Source organism: Erithacus rubecula (assembly GCF_903797595.1).
Source record: "Erithacus rubecula genome assembly, chromosome: 20".
Taxonomy (NCBI): domain Eukaryota; kingdom Metazoa; phylum Chordata; class Aves; order Passeriformes; family Muscicapidae; genus Erithacus; species Erithacus rubecula.
In genome coordinates, this window is record NC_136672.1 from 10,833,803 (window position 1) to 10,857,808 (window position 24,006).

Consider the following 24,006-nt stretch of genomic DNA (forward strand, 5'->3'; position numbering starts at 1 on the left):
AGCCTCAACTCCCATAAAATCCTCAGTGCAGGAGGGGCCTGTGGCCGTCTCTAAATGCTGCTCTGCTCAATGGTTAATCCCTGGCACTTGGAGGCTCATGTCCTCTGCAGAGGAATTCCCTGGGCAAAAGGGCTGCAGTTCCCAGTGTAAAGCCCATGTCCTGTGGCTGCTGCTCCCTGCTCTGCTGGGGATTCCAGCTCTGGCACAGACACGTTACACAGCTCAGAGCCAAGGTGGTTCTTCCTCTCAGAAAGAGGGAGAAATGGGCTTTTGGAAGCAGCGGAGCCTCCTCATTTCCTGCTGCTCCAGCTGCTCTCCTTTTGCTGGCCAACTCATTGAGCTCCTGTTCCCGGCCTCGGAGCCCAGCCCAGCTCCATTTCTTCTTGCTTCCTTGTGTGCCTGCTCATTCCTGCTCCATTATTCTCACCCAGCACCTTTGTCAGCAGCCCTGGAGCAGCCCTTTCCCCCCCGGGTTCCGACGTCCCCTTCCTGCAGCGCCTCCCGGGCAGGGGCGGGCAGTGGGATCTGGGATCCAGCCCTCTCCCACACGTTCCACCTTTCCCAGGGCCAGCTCCTCAGCCAGCCTTTGTGACTGAAGCTGGTCTGTCTGCTGGAGACTGTGAGTCCCTTGTGGCAGTGGCGTGTTCTCCTCTGTGCATTGTGCACGCGGAGCGCGCCGATGGATTCAGCAAATAACAGTGAGAGATTGTGGGAATGTTCTGAGGCCTTTGTGTGTCCGCATAAATAGAAACCTCTTAGGCAGGAAATAAAACTTGAGCAATTTATAGCTCTAAATCCTGCCACTTCTGCCTGTGAGAAGCCCCCGGCTCTTTTCTCACGTTGGGAGGGCCTGAGGATGGGATGGGGCAGTCGGTCGGAGAGGCAGCGGCTGCGGAGGAGGAAGGGCTGGAAGCACTTTGGGTCTCACCTGGGCTCAGCCCTGCCTGGCTGGGCTCTGCAGGGTCACTTTGCCTTCCTCTCCCATCTGTGCAGCAGTGGAGCAGGGACCTGCTGGATCTGCAGGGCACACTGGGGCCTCTGCCTTCCACACCTCCCACCTGGGAGATGGATGGGATGGGATGGGATGGGATGGGATGGGATGGGATGGGATGGGATGGGATGGGATGGGATGGGATGGGATGGGATGGGATGGGATGGGATGGGATGGGATGGGATGGGATGGGATGGGATGGGAAGCAGAGGGCCCAGCAGCACCCATCCTCCCCTAGGCTGTCTCCCAGCTGGAGGAGCTGCTCCTGTGGTGTAGCACAGCCAGAGCTCTTGCCCTGTGACTTCTCCCTCCTGCTGCACCCTTGAGCTCCTTCCTCCTGCCCTTGGCCTTGTGCTGCTCTCTGAGTCCCTGCACAGGGACTGGGGCACAACAGAGGGGATCACAGCTGGGATGGGCTGGAGCTGCAGGAGCATTGCTGAGGGAATTGCTGGGGGGCTGAGGGGATTGCTGAAGGTCTGGGGACTGCAATAGCAGAGCTGAAGTCTCCCCTCCACCCTTGCCCCCCCAGCAGAAGGACGGCACCTTCGCTGCTGGGGGCTACATGCCCCCGCTCCGTTTCAAAGCCCTGACGTTGGCTGTTGTGTTTGGGACCATGGTCGGAGGCATCATGATCCCCAATGGTGAGTGAGGAGCTGGGAACAAGGGCTGGCTGCTTTCTCTGCTCTCTGTTATTTGTTTTCCTGGCTGGGGTGGCCAGACTCACACCCCATCCTGCTCGGGGGCTCTGGCAGCCATCCCATGCTGCTGCTCAGGCACTCCTGGAAAAAAACCTTTGCTGACTTTTCCTCTTCTTCCCCAGTGGAAACAGTCCTGGGCTTGACAGGTGCGACCATGGGAAGCCTCATTTGTTTCATCTGCCCTGCTCTTATTTACAAGAAGATCCACAAGAATGCGCTTTGTTCACAGGTCAGTGCTGATGCTGCTTGACATCCCCCTAAGCCCTCTCAGAGCCTGGGAACGTGCTTCATCTGTCTGCAGCACTGAATCTGCTCAGCACCTCCTCCAGCCTCCCCCTCCAGTCTGCCCAGTACAGGTGGGGGCTGTTCTGGGTGGGTGTCCACCACTTAGGGGTGCACAGACAGTGGCAGAGGTGCTGGCCCAAGCTGGAACACCAGCTCTTTTTGTCCCTCCAGCAGCAAGTGAAACAGTCATTCTGTGCATAAAACGCTGCTTCCAGTCCTCCTCCTGGTGGGATTCAGGTTTTGGATCCTCAGAACAGGAAATCCAAGCAGCCTGTAAAACCTTAAAGCCTCACATCCCGACCTGCCCTGGCTGGGTAAAACAAACAGGGCTCCACGATGTGGTTTGTGCTGCCGACCCTCAGCTTTCTGCTTTCAACCAAAATAATAGTAAAAAGGAACACACACATAGAGGTGTTGCTTCAGGAATTGATTTTCTGAGGGATTGGGGTCGTTCAGAGGCTGTTAGAAGTTTAACTTTTCCTTTTGCTCCAGTTTGAATTGGCCTCCTCAGGGACTGAAACAAAGTGGCTCTTTGCTGGGCTTGATCTCCCTGCTCCTGCAAATACCGTGGGCTGAAATTAACAGGTTCTGGGTTTTTTCCCTAGCAATAATTTAATCCACTGCCTTTTTCACAGGCCTCTGTCCCAACATTCCCAGTCAGGACAGTCAGTGGGGCTGGGAATCAGGTTTTGGGCACAGTGCAGAGTCAGCAGGGGAGAGCAGAACGTTTTTGTGGGGCCCACAGAACTGGTGGCTTGTTCTGTGCTTAATGACTTGTGGCTTTGCAAACCTACGTGAAATTTTTAAGCAGGGTGTGTTTTTTTTCTTCCTTGTGCTTTCCCTGACACAAGGAAATAGTCCAACTTTCCAGCTTTCACTCTGAATTCTGACACTTAGCTCCGAACTTCTTTGAGTGAAACCCCGAGCAGGAGTCTGAATGCCAGCCTGGGTTTTTCAGGGAAACAAAGAGCACTTTCAAGAATTGCTTTCTATTCTGGCTGAGCCAGAGTGTTTCCCTGCAGTGCCTGGAGGCTGCACTCAGGACAGGCTGAGCTCTCTGCTCGGGGTGGGACACTGGGGCCCTCACAATGCCTGACCCCAAACCCAGTCACGAGGCTGAGGGAGATGTTTGTCCTGCAGAAATCTCCACAAAGGAGGAAGGGCTTATCTAAAGCATCAGGCCCTGGGTTACCTCTCGAGGGGCTGGCAGCAGGCTGTCCAGCCTTTCCCTGAGTGATGCATTGCCTGTCAGGTTTGCATTCCTGCTGGCAGTGAGGACACACCTGCCTGCCCTGCTCAGCACCTCCCTGCCTCCACAGCCCAAGTCAGAGCCCATCCTCTCCTCCTCCCTCCAGGTCTTTGCAAAGGCTCATTTATTCTTTCCCTGGAGCTCTGTCTTTGGTCTCCTCCTTCATTCCTGCTCTCCTTTGATCAGGTGCTCCACTCCATCAAAGTCAGCTCCTGAGGAAGGTGGGGGGATAGGAGCCAGCCCTGGGCTCAGCTGTCCTTCCCTTCCTGTCCCTGTCCAAACAGCCTGCATGGACATCTCCCTCCTTCCCTGCACCAGCTTCAGCCTCCTTCAGAGCAGCAAACCTCAGTGCCAGCTTTTACACTTCCCTGGGTTATCTTGGCTCTTGTGCTGCTGAGAACTGGCTGCTTTTATCAGGCCACTTGTGGCACCCAGCAGCGTCCAGTGTCAGGCAGGTGGTGACACAGAAGGCCAGGTTTTTACAGGAGATGGTGCAAACAGGGGTTTTGCTAAAAGTAGTGAAGAGGATTTCAGGTGGAGGAGGGGAATGGGTAGATGTTTGCTGGCCAGCAAAGAGCTTCTGCTGAGGAACTGGGAAGGATTGGAGCTGCTGCTCAGCCAGCTTGGAAAGGCAGGTCCCAGAGCAGTTGAAAAGCCTGGAGTGAGGCACACAGTGCTGTGAGTGGAGCAGGGAGAGTGTTCCCTTTCTTGTGGTTAAGCATCTGTTCCTGTCAAGGTCCATGTCCCGCTGCTCCCCGGGAGCCCCGGCTTTGGCAGAGCTGCCGTGGGGCGTGTGGGGGTCTGTGAACAGAGTGTGGAGCTGCCAACAGGAAGGTGTTGCCTTCCCAGTGTTGACACAAGCTTGTCCGAGAGGCCCCTCCTAGGGAGGCTGGAGCTGCTCTTGTCCCAGCTGGGGAAGAGGAGCTGCCGGGGGTCAGGAAGTGACCCCTCGGCTCCTGTGCGGGTGGAAAAGAGATTCCCCCTGCCCTTCCCTGGCAGCACAGGGATCAGCACAGCTCCCCCAGCAGCACATCCAGGGGTACAGCCCCCCAAACAAACACAGCACCTCTGAGGAGGGGCCCAGCAGTGACCCCGGCTCCGCATTCCTTCGCCATGACTCCGTCCCTGGGAGCGCGCGGTGTCCAGGAGGACGGGGATGGCGTCAGGCCACGGCACTGCAGCGTGTTTGCTGTTTGCTTCCCGTGGCTGCAGAGGAGGGCTGAGCTCACAGCTCTGCTCTGCAGGGCTGGAGTCACCTTCTGGGAGGAAGGAGGGCCAAGGGAGCGCGACCGGCCGAGGAAACGGCCGCGTAAACTTCCTCTCCTGATTGCCGTCCGTGCTCGGAGCGTGGCTCCCGGGAGACTGTGGCTCCTGGCCATGCTGACCTGCCCAGGCCTTCCAAGCCTCTCACTGTGTCCTTGCTGAGAGGGGCTCCTGCAGAAAGGTCTCTGCTCTCATTGGGATCGCTGGGTTTGGAGGGGATCATTCCCATGGCTCAGAAGTGCCTCCCCTCGCTCCAGGATCTCTGGGTGCTCTGGGGACTGGTGGCTCCTCTGCCTGGATTGGTTCCTTGGCTCCCAAATCTTGCAGCCCTCAGTTGTTCCTTCAATCACCATGGTGGTCCTCTGAGCACAAACCTGTTTTTCCATGTCATGTGCATCTCCATGGAATTAAGCCAAATCATGGCCCCCTTATTCTGTTCTTCATTTGGGGAGGGGGTAGGTGAGGAGGGGGAGCAGCTCAGGGACAGCCCAGCCTGTCTCAGACTGCCACGTGTGCCCGTACCCGCTGCTCCGGGAGCTCGCAGCTGAACTCCAAATGTGCAGCAATCAAAGGGGTTTCAATCCGAGGCAGTTGAGCCCCTGGTTCCCCACTAAGATAAGAAACAACAAAAATCCTTTTAAAGCATTTAATGTTTTCAGCCGTTTCCTACAGTTCCCTCCTCTCCCACGTTGCTCCTGGTTCCTGTGGCACCAGAATAGATCCTCTTTGTGGAAACGCTCTTCCTCTCCGCTGTTGTTTCTGGAAGGTGCCAGAACAGCCTCCCAGGCACAAAATGCATTTGTGCCGGGGCTGTGGATGGTGGGAGGGGAGGAAGTGGAGCAGCTCCAGCCCGGGGCAGCAGTGCAGGACCTGCTGACTCGGCGTTTGCCCCGGGGGGCACATGGCAGGATATCTGCTCTTTGTGCACCCACGTTCAGCTCCTGTTTCCTGTGCAGCAGCTCCTCAGCTCTGCCCTCTGCTCCCTGGCCACGCTGCCCCTGCTGCAGGGCTGCTCCACGTCCCGCCAGGCGTCGGGCTGTCTGCAGGCTGTGCTGGGAACGGGGCCCTGCAGGGTCTCCTGGGCTCTGACCACGCTGCTCCGTCCTTCGGGGTGACCTCCCTCAGCAGCAGCCCCTCCTCCCCCTCTGGAAGTGCCAATGTTTTAATTCCTCCTTCTAATTTCACCTCTCCCCTTGATTTGCAGTTTTCTGGCAGCTTCCAGTGGTAAAAGTGCTCCCTATGGCCATTCTGGTTTTCCCCTCACTTGAAGCATCTTTTTGTTGTGCTTTTTGTGACACAGTGAGGATTGGGAATCATGGAATCATGGGATGGTTTGGGCTGGGAGGGACCTTCAAGCTCATCCAGTTCCACCTCCTGCCATGGGCAGGGACACCTTCCACTAGACCAGGTTGAAGTGCCATCCAACACTTCCTGTGACTCATGTGGAATTAGATCCTTTTAGATCCATTTGTCATCACATAACAAGCTGTAAAAATTCTTTTGCTGCTCATCACTTTCTCCTTTTTGAGATAGAGGAATTCCAAGAGCCCTTCCCTCCATGAGATCCAGATTCCATCCTTCTATTTTTATTCTATTTGATCCTTGCTTTCTGGGAATCAGGGAGTCATTTCTCAGCAGCTTCTTGAGCCCTGGGACCAGGACCTGTTTGTGGACATGTTACCCTTGCTTTCAAAACCAAGGATTTTTAAGCAGCTCCCTGGAATGGTTGGGGGCTGTAACCAGGCCAAGCTCCTCTGTGCTCAGCCAGATTTCATGGAGTTCTCATGCTGGGAATACCAGGGAATGAGTCTTTGCAGCAGGACTTGTGTCTGCCACATGCATTTTCCTATCTCTGTGTCCACTCTCTCCACTCATTTTGAGCCCTTCCAAAGTCTTTCCAACAGCTTCCAGCCTCTGAAATTCCCATTCTCATGGCTCTGTACCCAAATATGAACCTCAGCCAGGAGCAACTGGTTTTCCTGTTTCTCTCTAACATTTGTTTTCTCTCCCTAACACTGTGCTGAGCTTAGAATTCTATGGAATCACCATGGGAATGCTGTTGGATTTCCTGTGCTCACTGTCCCTCTGGCACTCTCTGCAGCTTATCCTGTGGATTGGGCTGGGAATGCTGGTGATCAGCACCTACACCACCCTGTCTGCCACTGAGGACACCCCTGTGAAGACAGAAGCAGTGGGCTTGGAGCACCTGGACAGAGAGGAGAACAGAATTGACCAGGATTCGATCAAACTTCCAGGTATGTGCTTGCTGGAGTTGGGTTTCCCAGCTTCACCTCTTAAAAAAAAGGAGAAGGGTTGTTGTTTTTTTTTAGTGTGACTGAAGCAGGGTAATTTCCAGGCAGCTCCATGCACCTTCCCAACTCCCTGGGACCTTTTCCCAAGAAAAGCTGCACTTTTGTCTGCTGGAAAAGCTGCTGTGACCTCCCATGGTGCTTTGTGGGAGTTGTTCTTTTGGGAAGGGAAAGGTGTGGTGTGGCCTGGAGGGACAGAGCAGGGATCCCAGTTTGGGATGAGCACAGTGCCCACCTGGCCCAGCAGGACTGTTCTCCCCTCTGCCATCCCAAGCCATCCATCACCCTCAAAGGTCGGGAAATTTATAGGAACTGCCTCTTTTCTTTTTGGCGCCGAGGGTATAAATTTGGACTCTGCTTTCTCTCTGACAAAGCCTGTGATTATGGCTCAGCTTTGTTTACCTCTCCTGGTTATTTATTATTTGTTTGCTGATGGAATTACGGCCGCTCCTCCCTTTCCCAGCTGCTGTGGAGCGTGGCCGTGGCGCAGGTGCCGCCTGACCCCGCGCTGCCCTGCGTCCTGTTCCTTCCCTCCAGCTCTGTTTCCTTCTGCTCCTGCGGGGCTTTTTTTTTTTTTTTTTGTTCTTTGGAGGCCTTGAAATATCCTCGCAGAGATTGAGAGCGGAAGGGAGAAAGGGGCTGGCTCTTGTGGAGATTATCCTCCCTCCTGGTTCTTGGCTGGGTTCCTGCCCGGCAGCTTGGAGCGTCTCCCACACCGGTGCTGCTGCCGATAACATTCACTCTGGCCTTGCTCTGTGGTGGAGTTTACTTGTGCTTTACTCGTGGCTTACTCAAGGCTGTGTGTGCCTTCCCTGGGCGTGGAGATGCCGGTGAACTCCGAGCAAAAAACGCTCCCGGTCCCTTAATGGAGCCCTCAGCAGGGCCTGGAGGAGGGATGCGATTGAATTCTTCCGTCTTGGTTAATTTTGGAGCAGTAATGGCCAAAGAACAGCTGCTCCTTTCAGGAGGAATCGCTAATGACACGTGTTCTGACTGGGAAAATTAAAAATCCCATAAAACACGGTGTGTCGGCCGGAGTTTGCTGAATCTCCTCCCGTTCTCGGCGTGAGCCCGGGCGCTGGAGCGGGATGCCAGGCTCTGATCAGCCCAGCCATCCCCAGCCCGCAGCAGCAGCTCTGAGTGCTGCTGGATTAAACAACCCCACCCGGGGGGAAGGCGGCTTTAGTGCTCCCGGGTCATAAACTTCCCAGGGAGGAGCCGTGCCGTTCCGAGGGAAAGCTCAGCTGTCCCCTGAGCTCCCTCTGCCACCGGGGGCTCCGTCCCCCGCGAGGAGGAAGAGGAGGACGAGGCACAAGGAGCTGCAGGGTGGACGCGGGGCTGCCCCGGGAGAGCCGCGATTCCTTGGATCCGTGCCTCGCTGTGCCTCCGCAGGATGTCGGCTTGACTAGCAATGAGAGGCGTTAAATGGTGCCCTTCATCCCCCTCGTCCCCACCCGCCTTGTTGTGCAGAGCAGGAGCCTGGAACGCGCGGCAGCAGCTGCATCCTGTCCTTGCAGGGCCGCAGGATGCGGGCTGGGCCACCTGGCTGCCCTCCGGATGGGCCCAATTCCGCCCTCGGGGCTGCAGCAGGATCCCACAGCTTCTCCCTGGGCACTGCTGCTGGCTGAGCTGCTCAGCCCCTTCCCCAGGGCACAGCCTGCCTTGTGCCCCTTCCCTGGCTGCAGGGTGCTGCTCCAGGTTCCTTCCCTGGCTGCAGGGTGCTGCTCCAGGCTCCTTCCCTGGCTGCAGGGTGCTGCTCCAGGTTCCTTCCCTGGCTGCAGGGTGCTGCTCCAGGCTCCTTCCCTGGCTGCAGGGTGCTGCTCCAGGCTCCTTCCCTGGCTGCAGGGTGCTGCTCCAGGCTCCTTCCCTGGCTGCAGGGTGCTGCTCCAGGCTCCTTCCCTGACTGCAGGGTGCTGCTCCAGGCTCCTTCCCTGGCTGCAGGGTGCTGCTCCAGGTTCCTTCCCTGGCTGCAGGGTGCTGCTCCAGGCTCCTTCCCTGGCAGCAGGGTGCTGCTCCAGGCTCCTTCCCTGGCTGCAGGGTGCTGCTCCAGGCTCCTTCCCTGGCTACAGGGTGCTGCTCCAGGTTCCTTCCCTGGCTGCAGGGTGCTGCTCCAGGTTCCTTCCCTGGCTGCAGGGTGCTGCTCCAGGTTCCTTCCCTGACTGCAGGGTGCTGCTCCAGACTCCTTCCCTGGCTGCAGGTTGCTGCTCCCAGCCCTTTTCCTGCATGGAGGGTTCTTCCAGACCTTCTTCCAGGCACAAGGTGCATCTGTGCCTCTGGCTCAGAGGGTGCTCAGCCCCTTTCCTGGGCACAGCTTTGCTCAGTGCCCTTTCCTGTGCTGCCCCATCCAAGGCAAACCGCAGGGCCTTTCCCCAGCGCTGCCTTCCCCGCCTGTCAGCGTGTGAGAGGAGTTTTATTGGCCTCTTTGATGTTGTGGAGCCCAGAACTGGAGAGACTTTCATTAAAGCCCTGCCCCGTGGGCCCGGGGATTATGAATATTAGAACATTGGCCTTTTATGTGAACACGTATTGACCAGCGGCCTCGCAATCGTGTTTTTCCTAACGACACCCAAGTGCCCATTACAGCCCCAGCCTGTGGTGCTGGAGGTTTTACTGTCAGCAGCTCTTCGGGAAAGGGATAAAACCCCTTCCAGCCCCGTCCTGCTCTGTTAAAAGGTTGCTAAGCTGCCTCTGAAAGCTCAGGAAGGCAATTATCCATTTAAAAAAAAAAAAAAAAAAAAAAAGGCAAAAAAAAAAAAAGCTAATTAGGCAATTTCTCTCCGTATTTAAAGCACCCTCGAGGGTCTCGGGGGGGATTAAGATTTTGTAATATTTTTCAGCTCCTTACTTGATCGTTGCTGCTTCATCTTCTCCCTGGTGTTGTGCAATGTTGGGTAACAAAGCCCTGATTCAGGCTCCTTGTGCAAGAGCCCTTCTCCCGGTGTGCTGGGCACTGTGCTCTGGCCACCCTGAGCTCTGTTACATGGACTGGGGCAAATTTTGGGGTTGTGTCTGGCACCCAGCATCCCTGCATCCTCCATCCCTGTGCTTTGCCCCCAAAAGCAACCTGCCTGAGCCAGGCTGGGTCTCTGCTGGCATTCCCAGCCCTGGAGATGTGTGGAACGTGGCTCCTGCATCCTGCTTAGCTGCAGGAACAGCTTGGCTCCACCACGGCTCTCCCTGGTGCTTTGTGCGAGCGAGCTTTTAATAGTGCCTGTGACACAGAAAAGGAACCAGCAGCCTCTGGTAATTTGGGTTGGTTTTTACTGCTGGTGCGTCAGGAGACAACTGTGAACTAATTTCAGGGATGCCATTCCATAACCTTGTGAAATCTGGAGCCGTTTCGGGGGGAGGGAGGGCTGCTGGAGGCACAGCTGGGCTGGGGGCTCCCCGGGGAGGGGCTGGCCCTGCCCTGCTCCGGGGGCAGCGTTTGCCCCCCGCCCTCTGACCCCTTGTTTGGCTCCGTTTTCCTTGGCAGCAGCTCCTGGATCTTGCTCCGTGTCATGCCATGAAGGAATTTCAGCAGATCTGGAGCTGCTCTGGCACAAGGTCCTGAACCCCGTGTCCCTGGTCAGCCCTGGGGTGATGCCCTGGACTGGGTGGTGTGTCCCAGAGCTCCCTGTGCTGTCCCTAAGGCTCTGCCCAGATTGGGGGCCAGCACAGAGGGGTCCATCCCGCTGCCTCTGCCCAGGGCAGGGGCTGTGGAGGAACATTTCAGCCTGGAAAAGCGTGTGAGGAGGGATTTAGTGCCTGCCTGGGACCATTGCAGCGATCCCAACCAGGAGCAGGGGGAAGAAGGGAAGCTTTTAGGTTGCTAATCATGAAATTTTATGGCAGCCTGGAGAGGCTGTTGCCAAACCACAACACACCCAGGCACGCACACACACAAATCAGCTGCAGGACTTCCCCCCGTGTGAGCAGAGCTGCCGGAGAGCCGGGGGTCAGAGCGAACCCTCTCGGTGCTGCCTCACACCCCGGCCTCTCCTTGGGAGCCAAAAAGTTTTACAGCCTCTCAGGCCTTGCCTGGAGAGTCCAAGGCCACTCATAAAACGTGATGAGGAGCAGCGTTGCTGCAAGATGCTCCAAAGGGACCTGGAGGGCAGAAGACAGGCAGAGCCCCAGCAGAACTCTTCCCTGCAAAGCACCCGGAGCCCCGGATGGATTTCCAGGCAGCCTGAGAGGTTGTTAATTCACGCCCTGATGATGAACTTAATTTTGTCTCCCGCTGAGCAAATGATGGCTTAGAGGCAGCTTGGCCTTATTGCGGCGTGGAGACTTTTGGGTTTGTGTTTTGTTTGTGTTTTGGGCTTTTCCTGCATTGTTTGCAGAGCAGGGAACGTGCCTCTGCCTGATTTATGATGGAAGCTGCCAGGGACACTCCCTGGGCCTCCCCCTGCCCCTCGGGCTGCCCTGGGCCCTCGGGGGGTTCACCTGCTGCTCTGGGCAGGGGAGCTGCTGGGTTTAACTCCTCTGGTTCCTGCTGGCAAGGAAAGCTTCCCCCCATCTTCCCTCTTATTTCCTCCTCCCTTCCTTTTTATTTCCCCTCGAACATCATCTCGCTGCCTCCATCCGCTGTGGGAACAGCCCTGCCTGTGTTGGGTTTCTCTGGATCCTCTGACCAGAGCCATCTCCCGCCTCCACGAGCCAATTAATGAGAAACTTTCCTCCAATAGAGTAAATAATTTCTTGCATGGAGGCCAGGATTGAGCTGGGAACATCCGCAGCCTCCCCGGCCTCGGCCTCCCGCTTCCCAGGGCCCCTGGCCAGGGCTGGGCACCGGTTCCTGCAGCCCAGTTTTTCCTCAAAAGGAGGAGTGTCCTGCCCTGACTTGCTGAACCCTGGGAAGTCCCTCAATGGAGAGGGGGGGACCCTTGGGTACTAGACTGGAATTTCTCAGAAAATCCAAGTCCTTTTCCCCTCCCACCATCATTCCCAAAGCGGAGGAACGTGGAGCCCCGGCCAGCCCCACGCACGTCCCTCCTCTGGGTGTGGAGCTCTGGGCTGCAGTCCGTGTTTCTGGAGAGGCTCAAGGTCCTGCTGGCACAGATCCCTCTGGGCCAGGAGTTTGTACTTAATTTTTTGTGAATTTTTGTTGTTTCCCCCCGCCCCTCCCCAGCTCAGGCAAGGCCCACGCAGCTGAAGTTGTGGCAATCCCTTCTTTCCCATGAGTTCATCTCGTAATAAATCGCACCAGCCCTGCGGAGGGGGAGGAGAAAATGGAAAGATGTTTATAGAATTAATTCCCCAAAGGAAATCACACGGGGGAGGGCAAAGGGGGGAAGAGTTGGGAATTTTTTTTTTTGTTACAGAAGATAGATTTTTTTTTTAAGAGTTTGTTGGATGGAAAAAAATCTGCAGAACAACTTCACTGCTGGGAAACAATTCCATTTCCTTCTCTGCTGCTCTCCAAAGGAAGAGTTCACTCCCTGTGTGGGTTTTCTGCCACGCTGGGGGTGGAAGGGACCCTTCCCATCCCATGGAATGTGCAAAAGATTCCATGTGGAACATGCTGGTTGTACCAGTGGTGACTGGTTTGACTGGGATGTGTCTTCCAGAAACATTCCATCTCTTTGAGGGCAAGGTGAGGGGAAACTCCCCCCTCTCCCTCAGTGGTTTCCCCCCTAATTAATGCCTGTTTAATCCCCCTCCTCAAAACTTCTGTGGGAGAAGGAAACCTCCCCACCCCTCCTCCGAGAGGCATCTGAAGGGCTGTGGGAACACTCGGGCACTAAAAGGAGAGAAAAAATGAAAATAAAGGAGCAAACAGCAGCAGGGGGGGTGGGAGCTGGGCTCAGGTTGTGGTGCTGGGGGGTTTGGGGCTGGATTGCAGCTCTGTCTGTTCCTGTGCTGGGGGATCCAGGTCTGGATTGCAGCTCAGTTTCTCTGCAGCCGGGGGTCTGGGACAGGGAGCTGGGGGGGATGCTACCATCTGGTGGTACTGGCTCGCAGCAGCAGCCAGCTCCATTGCAGCTCCATTCCTGCTCCATTGCAGCTCCATCCCTGCTCCATTGCAGCTCCATCCCTGCTCCATCCCTGTTCCATCACAGCTCCATGCCTGCTCCATCCCTGCTCCATCCCAGCTCCATTGCAGCTCCATTCCTGCTCCATTGCAGCTCCATCCCTGCTCCATCCCTGCTCCATTGCAGCTCCATCCCAGCTCCATCCCTGCTCCATTGCAGCTCCATCCCTGCTCCATCCCTGTTCCATCACAGCTCCATCCCTGCTCCATCCCTGCTCCATTGCAGCTCCATTCCTGCTCCATTGCAGCTCCATCCCTGCTCCATCCCTGCTCCATTGCAGCTCCATCCCAGCTCCATTCCTGCTCCATTGCAGCTCCATCCCTGCTCCATCCCAGCTCCATCCCTGCTGCATCCCTGTTCCATCACAGCTCCATCCCTGCTTCATCCCTGCTCCATCCCTGCTTCATCCCTGCTCCATCCCTGCTGCATCCCCTGCTGCATCCCCTACATCCATCCCAGCTCCATCCCTGCTCCATCCCTGCTCCATCCCCTACTCCATCACAGCTCCATCCCTGCTTCATCCCTGCTCCATCCCTGCTCCATCCTGGCCACACTTCCCTGCTGGCTCCATACAAACCCATGACAGGGAAAGCACCCAGGTGATCCCAGAACAAAAGCTCCCCCAGCCCCACCGTGCTAAGGCTGGAGGGGAGTCAGCAGCTGGGCTGGGTGGGTGAAAGGGATCAGGACAGACACAGCAGTTCCCAGATCCCACACCTCATCCCTGTCCCCACGCTGTGTCTGCAGAGCAGAACCCGGTGGTGGAGGAGCCCGAGGATGACCGTGATAAACCCAAAGTGCCCGAGGAGAAGGAGGAGATGGAGCAGCCACAAATCAAGGTGCCTGTGCAGGTACCCAAGAGGGAGAAGGAGAGAGAAAAGGTGGAAGAGAAAGTGCAGCTGGACCGTCCTGATCAAGGTAAAGGTGATCCCAGGAAAAGGAGCTGGAGTGGGAGCTGGGGGTGGGTGTTGTGGGACTCTGAGACAGAGATCCTGAACTCTGCTCCCTACCCTCCTCTCAGTCACCTCTGTGCTGGTATTGGTGGATTGAAGGTGATTTAGTGTTTGATGCTCTGGAGGCTTGTTGGGAATGTGGCCTTCAGATGACAGAAAGAAGGCAGGGCTGGACAAGGGCAGCATGGAGCTGGGTGTACTGGGGGTACTGGGTGTACTGGGGGTACTGGGTGTACTGGGGGTACTGGGAACCTGCTGCCTCTGACCTGCCTGTCCCCCAGGGATTGCTGTGCCCGTGGGGGAAGCTCATCGCCATGAGCCCCCGGTCCCACACGATGAGGTGGTCGTGGACATGGGGCGGGAGCAGGAGGAATCCCAGGAGAACAAAGCAGCTCCTGGAGGAGCCAGCGACCATCTGCTGGAGGAACCAGCCAGGTTGAAGCCCCAGAAGGAGGCACTGGGCCCAAAACAAGGGAAGGAAGTGGTTGCTGAGAACCAGCAGCGGGGAGTGACTGTCCCAAATCTGGAGAAGGGCCCAGAGGCAGTGGTGCAGCAGGGTGGGAGGCCACCCTACAAGGAGCTGCAGCCAGGGGAAGCCAAGCTGGAAGCCAAGGCACAGGCAGCCGTGCTGGGGGAGGACACTGCTGAGGCTGCTGAGCGGGACAAGCCACAGCTCCAGCTCCCCAGGAAAGCAGAGGAGGCTGCACAGCCCATGGAGAAGGAAGCAGAGCCTGGTAAGCTCCTTTCAGGACACCTCATCTGAGCAAGCTCCTCTGGGCCTGTAAAGCCCCTGGGGACGGGGCAATTTGGTCATTCCCATCTCCACCCTGGTGCTTCCTTTTAACTCCACGAGTGGAGCACGTGAGTGTGCACAGCCCCTCTGGCAGCTGCTGCGGGAAGGGAGGAATCTGGTGGCTTTGACAGCTACTGCAAGAGCTGTCAAACAGTTGTTCCCTACCCGCCAAAATGTCAGGTGCCGTGCTGTTCCTGCACGGCTCCCAAATCACCGGGGACACGGAGCCGGGAGATCTTGACAGGGAACACATTGCCAAGTGCCCGTCTAAAAGCCAGTTAGAGCTGTTCTTGCATGTTAATTGGCCGAGGTAGTTAGTGCTGGCTCGCTGCCACCAGGCATGGGATTGTTAAATATTGGGTTTATTGCTTCCCTCGCAGCCGTCGGCTTGGCTGCAAGCGGTGCCGGGACGACGTGTGAGGTGTTTTAGGGAACATCTGCACTGACAGCAGAGCTCTGGTCCTTTGCAGGTGCAAAGCAGGAGCTGCCCCTCCCGGAGAGAGCAGAACTGCTGGAGAACCAGAACACTGAGGACAAACAGGAGAAGGCAGGGGGTGAGTGTGGGGACAGGGTCAGATCTCTCCGGATCATTCTCTGTGGGAGGACGGTGTCTTGAGGCCACAGCCCCTGCATAGCATCAGGTGGTGCCTGTCCCATCTCTGGCACACCTGGCAGGGCCACTTGGGGACCTGAGTCAAACTGGCACCTGGGCCCAGCTGCTCCCTGGTGTCAGAGCGAGTGAAACTGCCCTGGCAGGATGGGCAGGGGCACATGGGGACACCTGAACACATCACAGAGAAAGATCCTTCCCCTCAAGGCCCCAGCTGCTCCCTGGGGCATCAGAGCTGGAGTTGTAAAGCCCTTCCTCAGGCTGAGCTCCTCCCTCCAACCTCTGCCTGGCAAGGAGGGGCTGGAACCTGGGCTTGGACTTGTGTGCAGGTCCCTTGCTCTCATCCCATCCTCTTCCAGCTTCCTTCTCTCTCTCTTGGCAGGGTTTGTGGAGTCAGATCTTCCTGCCAAGGAGAACCCTTGCAGGCCATCCAGAGCTGATGAGAGCTTTGATTTCTGAGGGCTGTGGGTCACAGGGGTTTTATTTCCTCTGTCTTTTTCCCTTTTTCCAGAAGCGGGACCAGCAAAACTACTGGACCACAATGTGCTGCTGCAGGTGATCAAGGAGCAGCAGGTGCAGCACAAGCAGCTCCTGGACCAGCAGGCAAAACTGCTGGCAGTGATTGAGGAGCAGCACAAGGAGATCCACCAGCAGCGGCAGGAGGAGGGGGCAGAGGAGAAGCCAAAGCCAGGTAAGGACATGGCCAGGGAGCAGGACCCCCCCCACAGGCTGCTCACGGCTCAGAGTGCCTCTAAAATCAATCTGGGACAGATCTGAGTTCCTCTGGCACGTGGCAAAGCGCCCACAGCCATTTCTGTAGGGATAACCCACAGCTCTGCTCATCCTCCCTCGTGTGTGGCCTCATCTCGTGTCTCACAGAATGTGGTGGCAGGAGAAGGGAAGGCTGAGAAAAGCCTTTTCCATGTGGTTTTGTCCTGCAGCAGAAGCACAGCCAGAGCCTGCTGTGCCCCTCTCCAGGAGCAGGGAGGACGAGGGCCTGGGAGCCAAGGGGGACATGGCTGGGAAGGAGCAGCCAGAGCAGCACCCAGCCCTGCTGCCCCCTGATTCCAGAGAGCAGCACAGGGACATCGTGGGGAAGCTGGAAGAGGCTGAGCACAGGCGTGACATTCCCGTGGCTCCTCCCAAGGACTGGAAGGTGCCTCTGCAAGAGAATGACAGAGCTGTTAAGAATCCCGTGGAGAACCGGGATCCCATCCACGGGGATGCCCAGCGTGTTCCAGCAGCCAGAAACCACCTGGAGAAAAAGCCCTTGGCAGAGGATTTGGGAGGAGAACGTGAAGCCAAAGCTGGAAGAGATGTCCACCAGAAGAAGAATTTCCTGAAAGCCGTGGAAGCAGCTACAGCTCCCATCCAAAGAGAACAGCCGGGGGCTGCCAAAGTTCAGGGAGTAGCAGGAAGGAGTTTGGAAAGAGACTCAGGAACAGACCTTAAAGCCAAAACTCTGAGTCAGGTGGAGCCCAAGGACCTGGCAGTGCTGCCGGACTCTTCCAGTAACAGGAATGTGGCAGGGAGGGAGCAGCACCCCCGGGAGAGGGAGTGGCAGAGAGGGGCACAGCCCGAGGGGGCGGGCGGGCGGCAGCGGGAGCCGCCTGGCCACGGGCACGGGAAGGAGGAGGATCCCCGGGAGGAGCCGCGGGGCCGTGGGGGTGCGGGTGGGGGTCCCTCCAACGGCGCCGACAGGAAACCCAGCCCTCAGGATGCTCCAGCACCGAGATCCGAGAACGGAGGGGCCGCCCCCAGGGATCCGCAGCAGGAGCTCAAACCCAACCGGGACCTGAAGCTGCAGGGGGGGCTGGACCTGCGGCGCAGGAGACGGGACCTGCTGCCCCCCGACCAGGAGGAGGATGGGGAGGAGGACGGGGGGGAGGAGGAGGCGGCTGCAGCAGGAGCTGGGGGGGTCCTGATCGGCCTGAACCCCCTTCCCGACGTGAAGGTGAACGACCTGCGCAGCGCGCTGGAGGCGCGGCTCAGCCAGGTGCAGCACCTGGGGCACAGCCGCCACATCCAGCAGCTGCCACAGGACAGCAGCCCCTGACGTGGCTGTGGCCGTGCTCCACAGGCAGGGATGGGCTTGTGGTGCTGCTCAGGCACGGAGAGATCAGCCAGCATCCCCAGTGTGTGCCTGCGGGCAGCCGAGGAGATGGTGGCACTGGAAGTGACATTCCTGCTGTCCCCTGCCTTCCAGAGCTGCCATTCACCTCGGCTCCCTGCCAGGCCGCTGCTCCAAGCACCTTTTCCAGCATCTCATCCACATCAAATTGCCTTCTCCAGCCATCTCCCAGCTCCTCTCAGAAGCAGGGAGGGGCCCTGGGATCCACACCTTGGGAAGGGCTTTACCCCAGAGAAGCCGTGAGCTGAGGACCAGGAGATGCTCCAGTGCTGGATCAGGAGCAGAGCCTCGTTTGTTTGGGACACAGTGGTGGTTCAGGAACCTCATGTAGTAGAAACGCTGCCTTAACTGGGCACAACTCCTGTTGTGCTGCCTCTCTCCCAGGGATGGGATTCCTTGGCCACACACTGGGATCACACAGAGCTCTGCCCTCGCTACCCTCCCTGGGTGCTCTTCTCTGTGCTCTCCAGCTCCACTTCCCCTCTCAAAAGTGCATTAAGCTCAACTTTCCCCCAAGCCTTCCCAACCCAGCTTGATTCTTCTGCCAGAGGTGAGTAGTTTGGGAAAAACGTGGCAGAGCCAGGTGGATCCAAGGGCTCCACCTACCTCTTCCTGTGTTCCGGGTGCTCTTCCCAGCCTCTCCCCACCCTGTTCTGCATCCAGACAGGTCCCTGCTCCACCTCTGGAAATTTGTTTGGTGAGTGAGGAAGAGCTTTACCAAAAGCTCTGTGTTGTTTCAGGCTTCCAGTGATTCATCCCTTGGGGTTTTTTTTGGGTTTTGTGTTTTTACATCCTGACCTGAGAATGTACAGAATTCAATCCCAAAGCTCTCCCTAGACAGGCTGAGAATTCCCAGCCTGGAGCCCTCAGACCTCATCACTGTGGTGGGTTTTATATCCCCAAATGTCTTTGGCGACCTCGAGTCTGTGTGCAGTGCTGGGACAGGGTGGGACTGTCCCTGCCTGGTGCTCCCGGGGTGTCACAACCAGGGAAGTGACCTCGGGAGTCCTTTGGGAAGATCCCCCGGAACACTGTGGCCTTAAACCCCCTGAACCCAAGGAGCTTCTCCATTAACGCTGTCGTCAAGCACAAGGATTGTGGCCGGGAGCCCCGGAGCCGCTCTGAGAGGCAGGGATGGACCCGGGGAGATGGATTCCGGGGTGATGGATCCCGGGGAGATGGACCCGGGGTGATGGATCCGGGGAGATGGACCCGGGGAGATGGACCCGGGGAGATGGATCCCGGGGAGATGGACCTGGGGAGATGGACCCGGGGAGATGGATCCCGGGGAGATGGACCCGGAGAGATGGATCCCGGGGAGATGGACCTGGGGAGATGGACCCGGGGTGATGGATCCGGGGAGAGGGATCCGGGGTGATGGACCTGGGGAGATGGATCCCAGGGAGATGGACCCGGGGAGATGGATCCCGGGGTGATGGATCCCGGGGAGATGGATCCCGGGGAGATGGACCCGGGGAGATGGCCCCGGGCTCCGGCTGCAACCAGCCTTGCTGAAGTGAGCGGGAGCCGGATCGGCTCCTTCATCCGCTGTGCTGCGGGCTCAGCCCCGCCTGTCTGTTGTTCTGTGTGTGAACAGAAGGGACCAAAGACGCTCCTGACATTCCTGCTCCTGGGAATGGCGTGGGCACCCGAGCTGGGCTGGCAGCTGCCTTGTCCCGCCGGGAACGGAGCGCTGGGAGGAGAGCCCGGAGCGCGGGCTGAGCTCATCAATAAAATAAGCTGAAGCATTCTGATCTGAATTCTTTTTTTAATAAATAAAAATAGATGTGTGACCCTCACCCAGCCTGGGGCTGCACCTCCTCCAGACCGGGGAGGTTCCGTCATTTAAGGACAAACCGGTGGCTTTGAGGGTTTATTGTCGCCGAGCGTCTCCAGGCGGGGGCGGCTCCGGGGTCACTTCGGTGTCGCCTTTGCCTGCAAAGAGCCGCGGTCAGGACGGGCCGGATGGGATGTGGGACGGGGACTAGGCCGGAGACACAGACGTACCGCCCGGGCGAAGCATTCCCGCAGCGCCTGGAACTCCTCCAGGCACGAGTCCCGCCGCAGCTCCGCCGGTCCCGCCGCCGCCGCCGCCACGCACCGCCCGTACGCCGCGGCCTGCGGGAATCACACGGGACGGGAGCGGGAGCCACCGGGACCCGCCCTTCCCGGAGCCGCCCCCGCTGTGCCCCCGGCCTCACCTGGTCCCCGCAGGCCGCCAGCGCCGCCGGGAAGCGCCGCAGCCGCGCCCGCGCCCGCAGCCACACTCCGCGCCCCGACATGGCCTCAGCGCACGGGCGCCGCCATTCCCGGGCGGCCGCCACTGGCTGCGCGCCCCGCCCGTCACACGCGCGCTCTGCTATTGGGCGGTGCCGCCCCGAGCCACGCCCCTCTGCTTGGATATTCAGCGCGGGCGGCTCTGATTGGTGGAAATGCCGGTTGTTTACTTCCCGCCCCCTTCGGGCATCAGCTTCATGAGGCTCTTCCGCCTGCAGCCCCGCCCTCCCTCACCGCTGATTGGTTGAGCGGCAGAGCTTTGGGCTCTCATTGGTGGAAAATAACTTCCGGAGGGCGGTTCCCTGACGCCGCCGGGGGACCGGGCAGGGCCGGTGCCGGCAGTGTCATGGCGGCGCCGCTGCGGGACCGGCTGAGTTTCCTGAGCCGGGTACGGACCGGGGCTTTTGGGGGGTGCGGTGGGGGGGGGGCTGCCGGGGCGTGACGTCACTGCTCACCCGCGACGTCATCGCTGCACCCCCCCCAATCGCTGCTGCAGCGACCTCACACGGCCCTGACGGGGCCGGGCCTGCCCCGGGGCCTCGGTCCGGTCCCCAGCACCGGGGTCCGGGGCGGGTCCGCCCCCTCTCACGCCGCCCCCTCCCCTTCCAGCTGCCTGTGTTGCTGCGGGGCACGACCGACGACGACACCCCCTGCCCTGGGTACCTGTTCGAGGAGATTGCCAGTATCCTTCAGGGAGCGGTGGGGGCAGGACAGGCCGTTCCCCGGGACAGGGAGGGGGTCTCGGGGCAGGGGGAGCTCCCCGGGGCGTTGGAGACCTGCGGGGCTGGTTGGGGCAGCCGTGGGACTGCCGTCCTGGCTGGGAGCCTGTGGAGGGGCTGAATTGCTGGGCTGCTGCCCTCCGGTCCCGGCTGGATCCCTGACCCGTCCCTAGAGATCTCCCACGAGTCTCCCGGGAGCAGCCAGTGCCTGCTGGAGCATCTCCTCACGCGGCTGCAGAGCAGCTCCTGCCACGTCAAGTTGAAGGTGGGTCTGTGCTGCGAGCACTGGGGGTGATGGGATGGAGCCCCCCGCTCCAGGGAGGGCGGCTGTGACTCGTCCTTGTCCCCCGAGCCAGGTGCTGAAGATCCTGCTGCACACCTGCTCCCAGGGCTCCCCCCAGTTTGTCCTGCAGCTGAAGAGGAACGCCAACTTCATCCGAGAGGCCACAGGTAACGGGCTGGGGACACTTGGGAGAGCAGCAACAGCCCCATGAGGGGCTGCAGACCCCAGAAGGGCTCCAGGCTGTGCCAGGAGCAGGGTCCTACCCACCCTGGGAATATCCCCCACCCTCCTCTCTGTGTGTCTGCAGTGTTCTCCGGGCCCCCAGACCCCCTCCACGGCAACAGCTTGAACCAGAAGGTGCGAGCGGCCGCACAGGTGGGTGCTGCAGGGACAGGGCAGCCCCAGCCTCCTCCTCCTCTGGGGACTCTGGGGTTCCCAGCGCTGCCCACACTCCTCTGTCTCCCTCCCTCAATCCCACAGGACCTGGCCAGCGTTCTGTTCTCGGATGCACCTCTGCCACAGCCCCTGGCACTGCCCGCCCGGGCCCCGGCCCCCGCTGGTGAGCACAGCCCCCCTGGGATGAGCCCTCGGCCTCAGGGCTGGGGAAACAGCAGGAAAGGGGAGCCCTGAGTGCCTGTGCTCCCTCTGACATTCCCTGTGCCTCCCCAGGGATGGGCTCCAGCCCCAGCCCCTGTGGATCCCTGCAGGGATTCGGCTTCAGCAGTGACAAAAGCAGCTCTGGTGAGTCCTGGTCGAGCCCTCACTGGGTCCTTTCCTGCTGGGAGCTGGGGCAGGGCCACGGGGGTCACTTTGTGCCTCATCCTGTGAGCTCCCAGAGTTCCCTCACTCCCTTTCCTAGGCTGGAGCTCAGTGCTGGGCTGATCCCATGGGGCTGGGCTCCCGGGATTCTCCCAACATCCCATCCTGTCACAGCCTCCACAGGAGAGGCCCTGCTGAGCAGCCTGCAGCGAGCGGCCGAGGCCGTGGCCCAGGCTGTGCTCCCAGCCCCAGGGGGGCCCCGGCAGCTCCGTGGGGACCTCCCTGAGGACACCTACGAGCCCGTGCGAGCTCCATCCCCCGCCAGCAGCCCGGCCCTGCCGCCCCCGACTCCTCCCGCGCCGCGCGGAGCCCGAGGTGGGTCCTGCCAGAGCAGCGGGAGGGTTTGGGGGGTCTGTGCTGGGGGGTTGGGGACCCCAGCTCAGCAGCGCTGTCCCCACAGTGAGCCACCAGCCAGGGCTGGCAGGGGGCGGCTGGGAGGAGGCAGACAGCGGGCACAGCTCCCAGGAATCCTCTCAGGGCCACGAGCGGAGCCGCACCTCGGACTCGGGCAGCAAATCCGGCAGCGACAGCCGCTCCGGGGCCAGCCGGGAGCTGAGCCACGGGGCTGAGAGGTGAGAGGGGCCCAGGGGGCTCCCCTGCCCTGGGATTGCCCCAGTGCATTCCCTGGAGTGCTGCCCTCCTCTCCCACACTGTTGATCCAGAGTGACCCCGGCACTGCTTGCTGTGTTCACTGGGGTGTTTGTCCTGCCAGCCATGGGCAGGCAGAGCTGCTCAGGGTGGGGTCCCTGTCTGTCAGGGGGTGTGCAGGGACCCCAGGAGGAGTAAGCAGGTGGCTCCTGTCCCCACAAGGTGTGTCCTCAGCAGGGTGGATGCTGACAGCCCGGGTGACTGCCGGAGGGAGCTGAGCCTGGTGGCGGGACTGACGCGTGGGGCCAGGGTCTTCCTCACCAGGGAGGAAGCTCAGCACTTCCTCAAGGAGTAAGTGTCAGAGGCGAGTGCTCCCTGGGACTGGGGGGGCTTCTGGGGCAACCTGAGCCCTTCCCTGGCTGCCCAGACCTGGCCTGACTGTGACCCCCACCCCTGTGCAGGTGTGGGCTCCTGAACTGTGAGGTGGTGCTGGAGCTGCTGGGCCGGGCGCTGGAGGATCCCAGTGACAGCGTCCGCATGGTGAGCACAGGGGGCTCCCCTGGGAGGGCTGGGGGCTGTTTGGGGGCCTGCCTGGCTCAGCCACACTCTCCTTTCCCACAGAGGTCCATGTGTGCCATCTCTGCCCTCGGCTGCTCTGACCTGCTCTCCCCAGAGCAGATCTTTGCCGTGACCCAGCAGCACCTGCAGCACCTCAGCCAAGGCAGCCCTGGGCCTGTGGCCAACCGAGCAACAAAGGTAACTCTGGGGACATCCCTGTGCCCAATCCCCAGGGTGGGGGCTCCTGGCACAGGTTGACAGCCCTTCTGGACACACAGGTCTTGGGAATGGCTCTGTGTATGTCCCAGAGGGGTGGCTTTGGTTGCCTTTCCCAGGAGCAGGAACTTGGGCAGGGTGATGCTCCCTCTGAGCCCCAGGAGGGGGCACTGGGGACAGTTCCTCTGCCTGGGAAGAGGTGCCAGGGCCAAGCCCCTTTGCTGGTGCCACTCTCACTCTGCCCATCCCATCCCAGATGCTGCGGCAGTTCGAGGCCCTGTGCCGGGCCCAGCCCTCCCCGAGGGCCCCACGCCCACCCTCAGCCCCCTCAGTGGGTTCAGCCAGGGACCTGCTCATGGACATCCCAGCCCTGGCCAGCGAGAGCTTCCTGACCCCCCTGAGCCCAGCCCCGACCCCTGCAGCCCCCACGGGCCCCAGTGAGGAGCCAGGAGTGGCATCAGAGCCCCCCCAGCAGCCTGGGGCCGCGGTGCCAGCCTGTCCCTGCGAGCAGGATGGAGACACCAGGCTGGCAGGGGACACAGCAGCCCCCAGCCTGTCCCTGTTTGCTGGCATGGAGCTGGTGGCCCATCCTGGCACGGTGCTCCGGCCACACTCGCCACCCCTGGAGCCACAGACGCCATCCCAGCCCCAGGAGGGGGGCACGGACACGGAGGGCACCCTGCAGCCATCGGCCTTCCCCTTCCTCAACATGTAGCTGCTGTCAGGCCCCGGGGGCTGCGGGGGCTCTGCCCCCATCCCTGCGGGGCCTGTGCTGTCCTGGTGCCTCAGGGGGAACATGGTCTGAAATGCCACAAGGGCCAGGGCTTCCATCAGGTGACAATGTCCCTCTCGCTGTCCGTGGTGTTCCAGGGCAGGCAGAGAGGCGCCACCCTTGCTCCTCTGAGCTGGACAGGGGTGTGGGACTTGCTGGGACTGAGCTGGGGGTGCTTTGGGGACCCCAGCACTGCTATGGGTGCTCTTGGGTGGTCCCCAGCTGCAGCCTGGGCTCTGTGGGGGTGGGGTGGGAGAAAGCGCCGTCCCCATGGGGCCGGGACCCACCAATAAACTCCCACTCGGGTCTGGGAATGTGTGACTTCTTCCTGCGCCGCTGAGGGAGCCTGGCCCATGGCCCACATTTTCCTGTAGCCCCATGGTTCCCCCTTCTTCCTCATAGCCCACCCCCTGCCCCAGAACCCCCTAATAGCTTCACTTTTTTTTATGGCCCCCAATAATCCCACGAGCCCCTC

At 59.7% G+C, this 24,006-nt stretch overlaps 3 protein-coding genes across 6 annotated transcripts in view; 2 read left to right on the plus strand and 1 right to left on the minus strand.

Moving 5' to 3' along the window:
• Positions 1–17,491, plus strand: part of SLC38A10 (solute carrier family 38 member 10) — a 28,832-nt gene extending 11,341 nt beyond the window's left edge. Inside the window, exons 9-16 of one of the 2 annotated variants that reach the window (XM_079323683.1) lie at positions 1,521–1,632; positions 1,812–1,918; positions 6,588–6,741; positions 13,560–13,730; positions 14,047–14,499; positions 15,029–15,112; positions 15,680–15,859; positions 16,110–17,491. In XM_079323683.1, the coding sequence (XP_079179809.1) occupies positions 1,521–1,632; positions 1,812–1,918; positions 6,588–6,741; positions 13,560–13,730; positions 14,047–14,499; positions 15,029–15,112; positions 15,680–15,859; positions 16,110–17,224 (2,376 nt within the window). In that variant the 3' untranslated portion in view covers positions 17,225–17,491. The remainder of the gene's footprint in view (positions 1–1,520; positions 1,633–1,811; positions 1,919–6,587; positions 6,742–13,559; positions 13,731–14,046; positions 14,500–15,028; positions 15,113–15,679; positions 15,860–16,109) is intronic. The other variant, XM_079323684.1, reaches the window with a different exon arrangement.
• Positions 17,492–19,059: 1,568 nt separating this feature from the next.
• NDUFAF8 (NADH:ubiquinone oxidoreductase complex assembly factor 8) lies at positions 19,060–19,655 on the minus strand. Its single transcript, XM_079323799.1, has 3 exons — positions 19,501–19,655; positions 19,307–19,417; positions 19,060–19,234 (listed from the first exon to the last, which is right to left on the minus strand). The coding sequence occupies exons 1-3, from the start codon at positions 19,579–19,581 to the stop codon at positions 19,214–19,216; spliced, it is 213 nt and encodes a 70-aa protein (XP_079179925.1). The 5' UTR covers positions 19,582–19,655; the 3' UTR covers positions 19,060–19,213.
• Positions 19,656–19,848: 193 nt separating this feature from the next.
• TEPSIN (TEPSIN adaptor related protein complex 4 accessory protein) lies at positions 19,849–23,845 on the plus strand. Of its 3 annotated transcripts, none has more exons than XM_079323798.1 (13): positions 19,849–19,964; positions 20,186–20,258; positions 20,469–20,560; positions 20,652–20,745; positions 20,886–20,953; positions 21,059–21,137; positions 21,248–21,319; positions 21,512–21,712; positions 21,798–21,969; positions 22,220–22,336; positions 22,447–22,525; positions 22,607–22,741; positions 23,016–23,845. In XM_079323798.1, the coding sequence occupies exons 1-13, from the start codon at positions 19,923–19,925 to the stop codon at positions 23,472–23,474; spliced, it is 1,683 nt and encodes a 560-aa protein (XP_079179924.1). In that variant the 5' UTR covers positions 19,849–19,922; the 3' UTR covers positions 23,475–23,845. The 3 variants fall into 3 exon arrangements, with proteins under 3 accessions (XP_079179924.1, XP_079179923.1, XP_079179922.1); XM_079323796.1 differs by having other exon boundaries at positions 19,850–19,964; positions 22,223–22,336; XM_079323797.1 differs by lacking the exon at positions 21,512–21,712 and having other exon boundaries at positions 23,016–23,607.
• Positions 23,846–24,006: the final 161 nt, after the last annotated feature.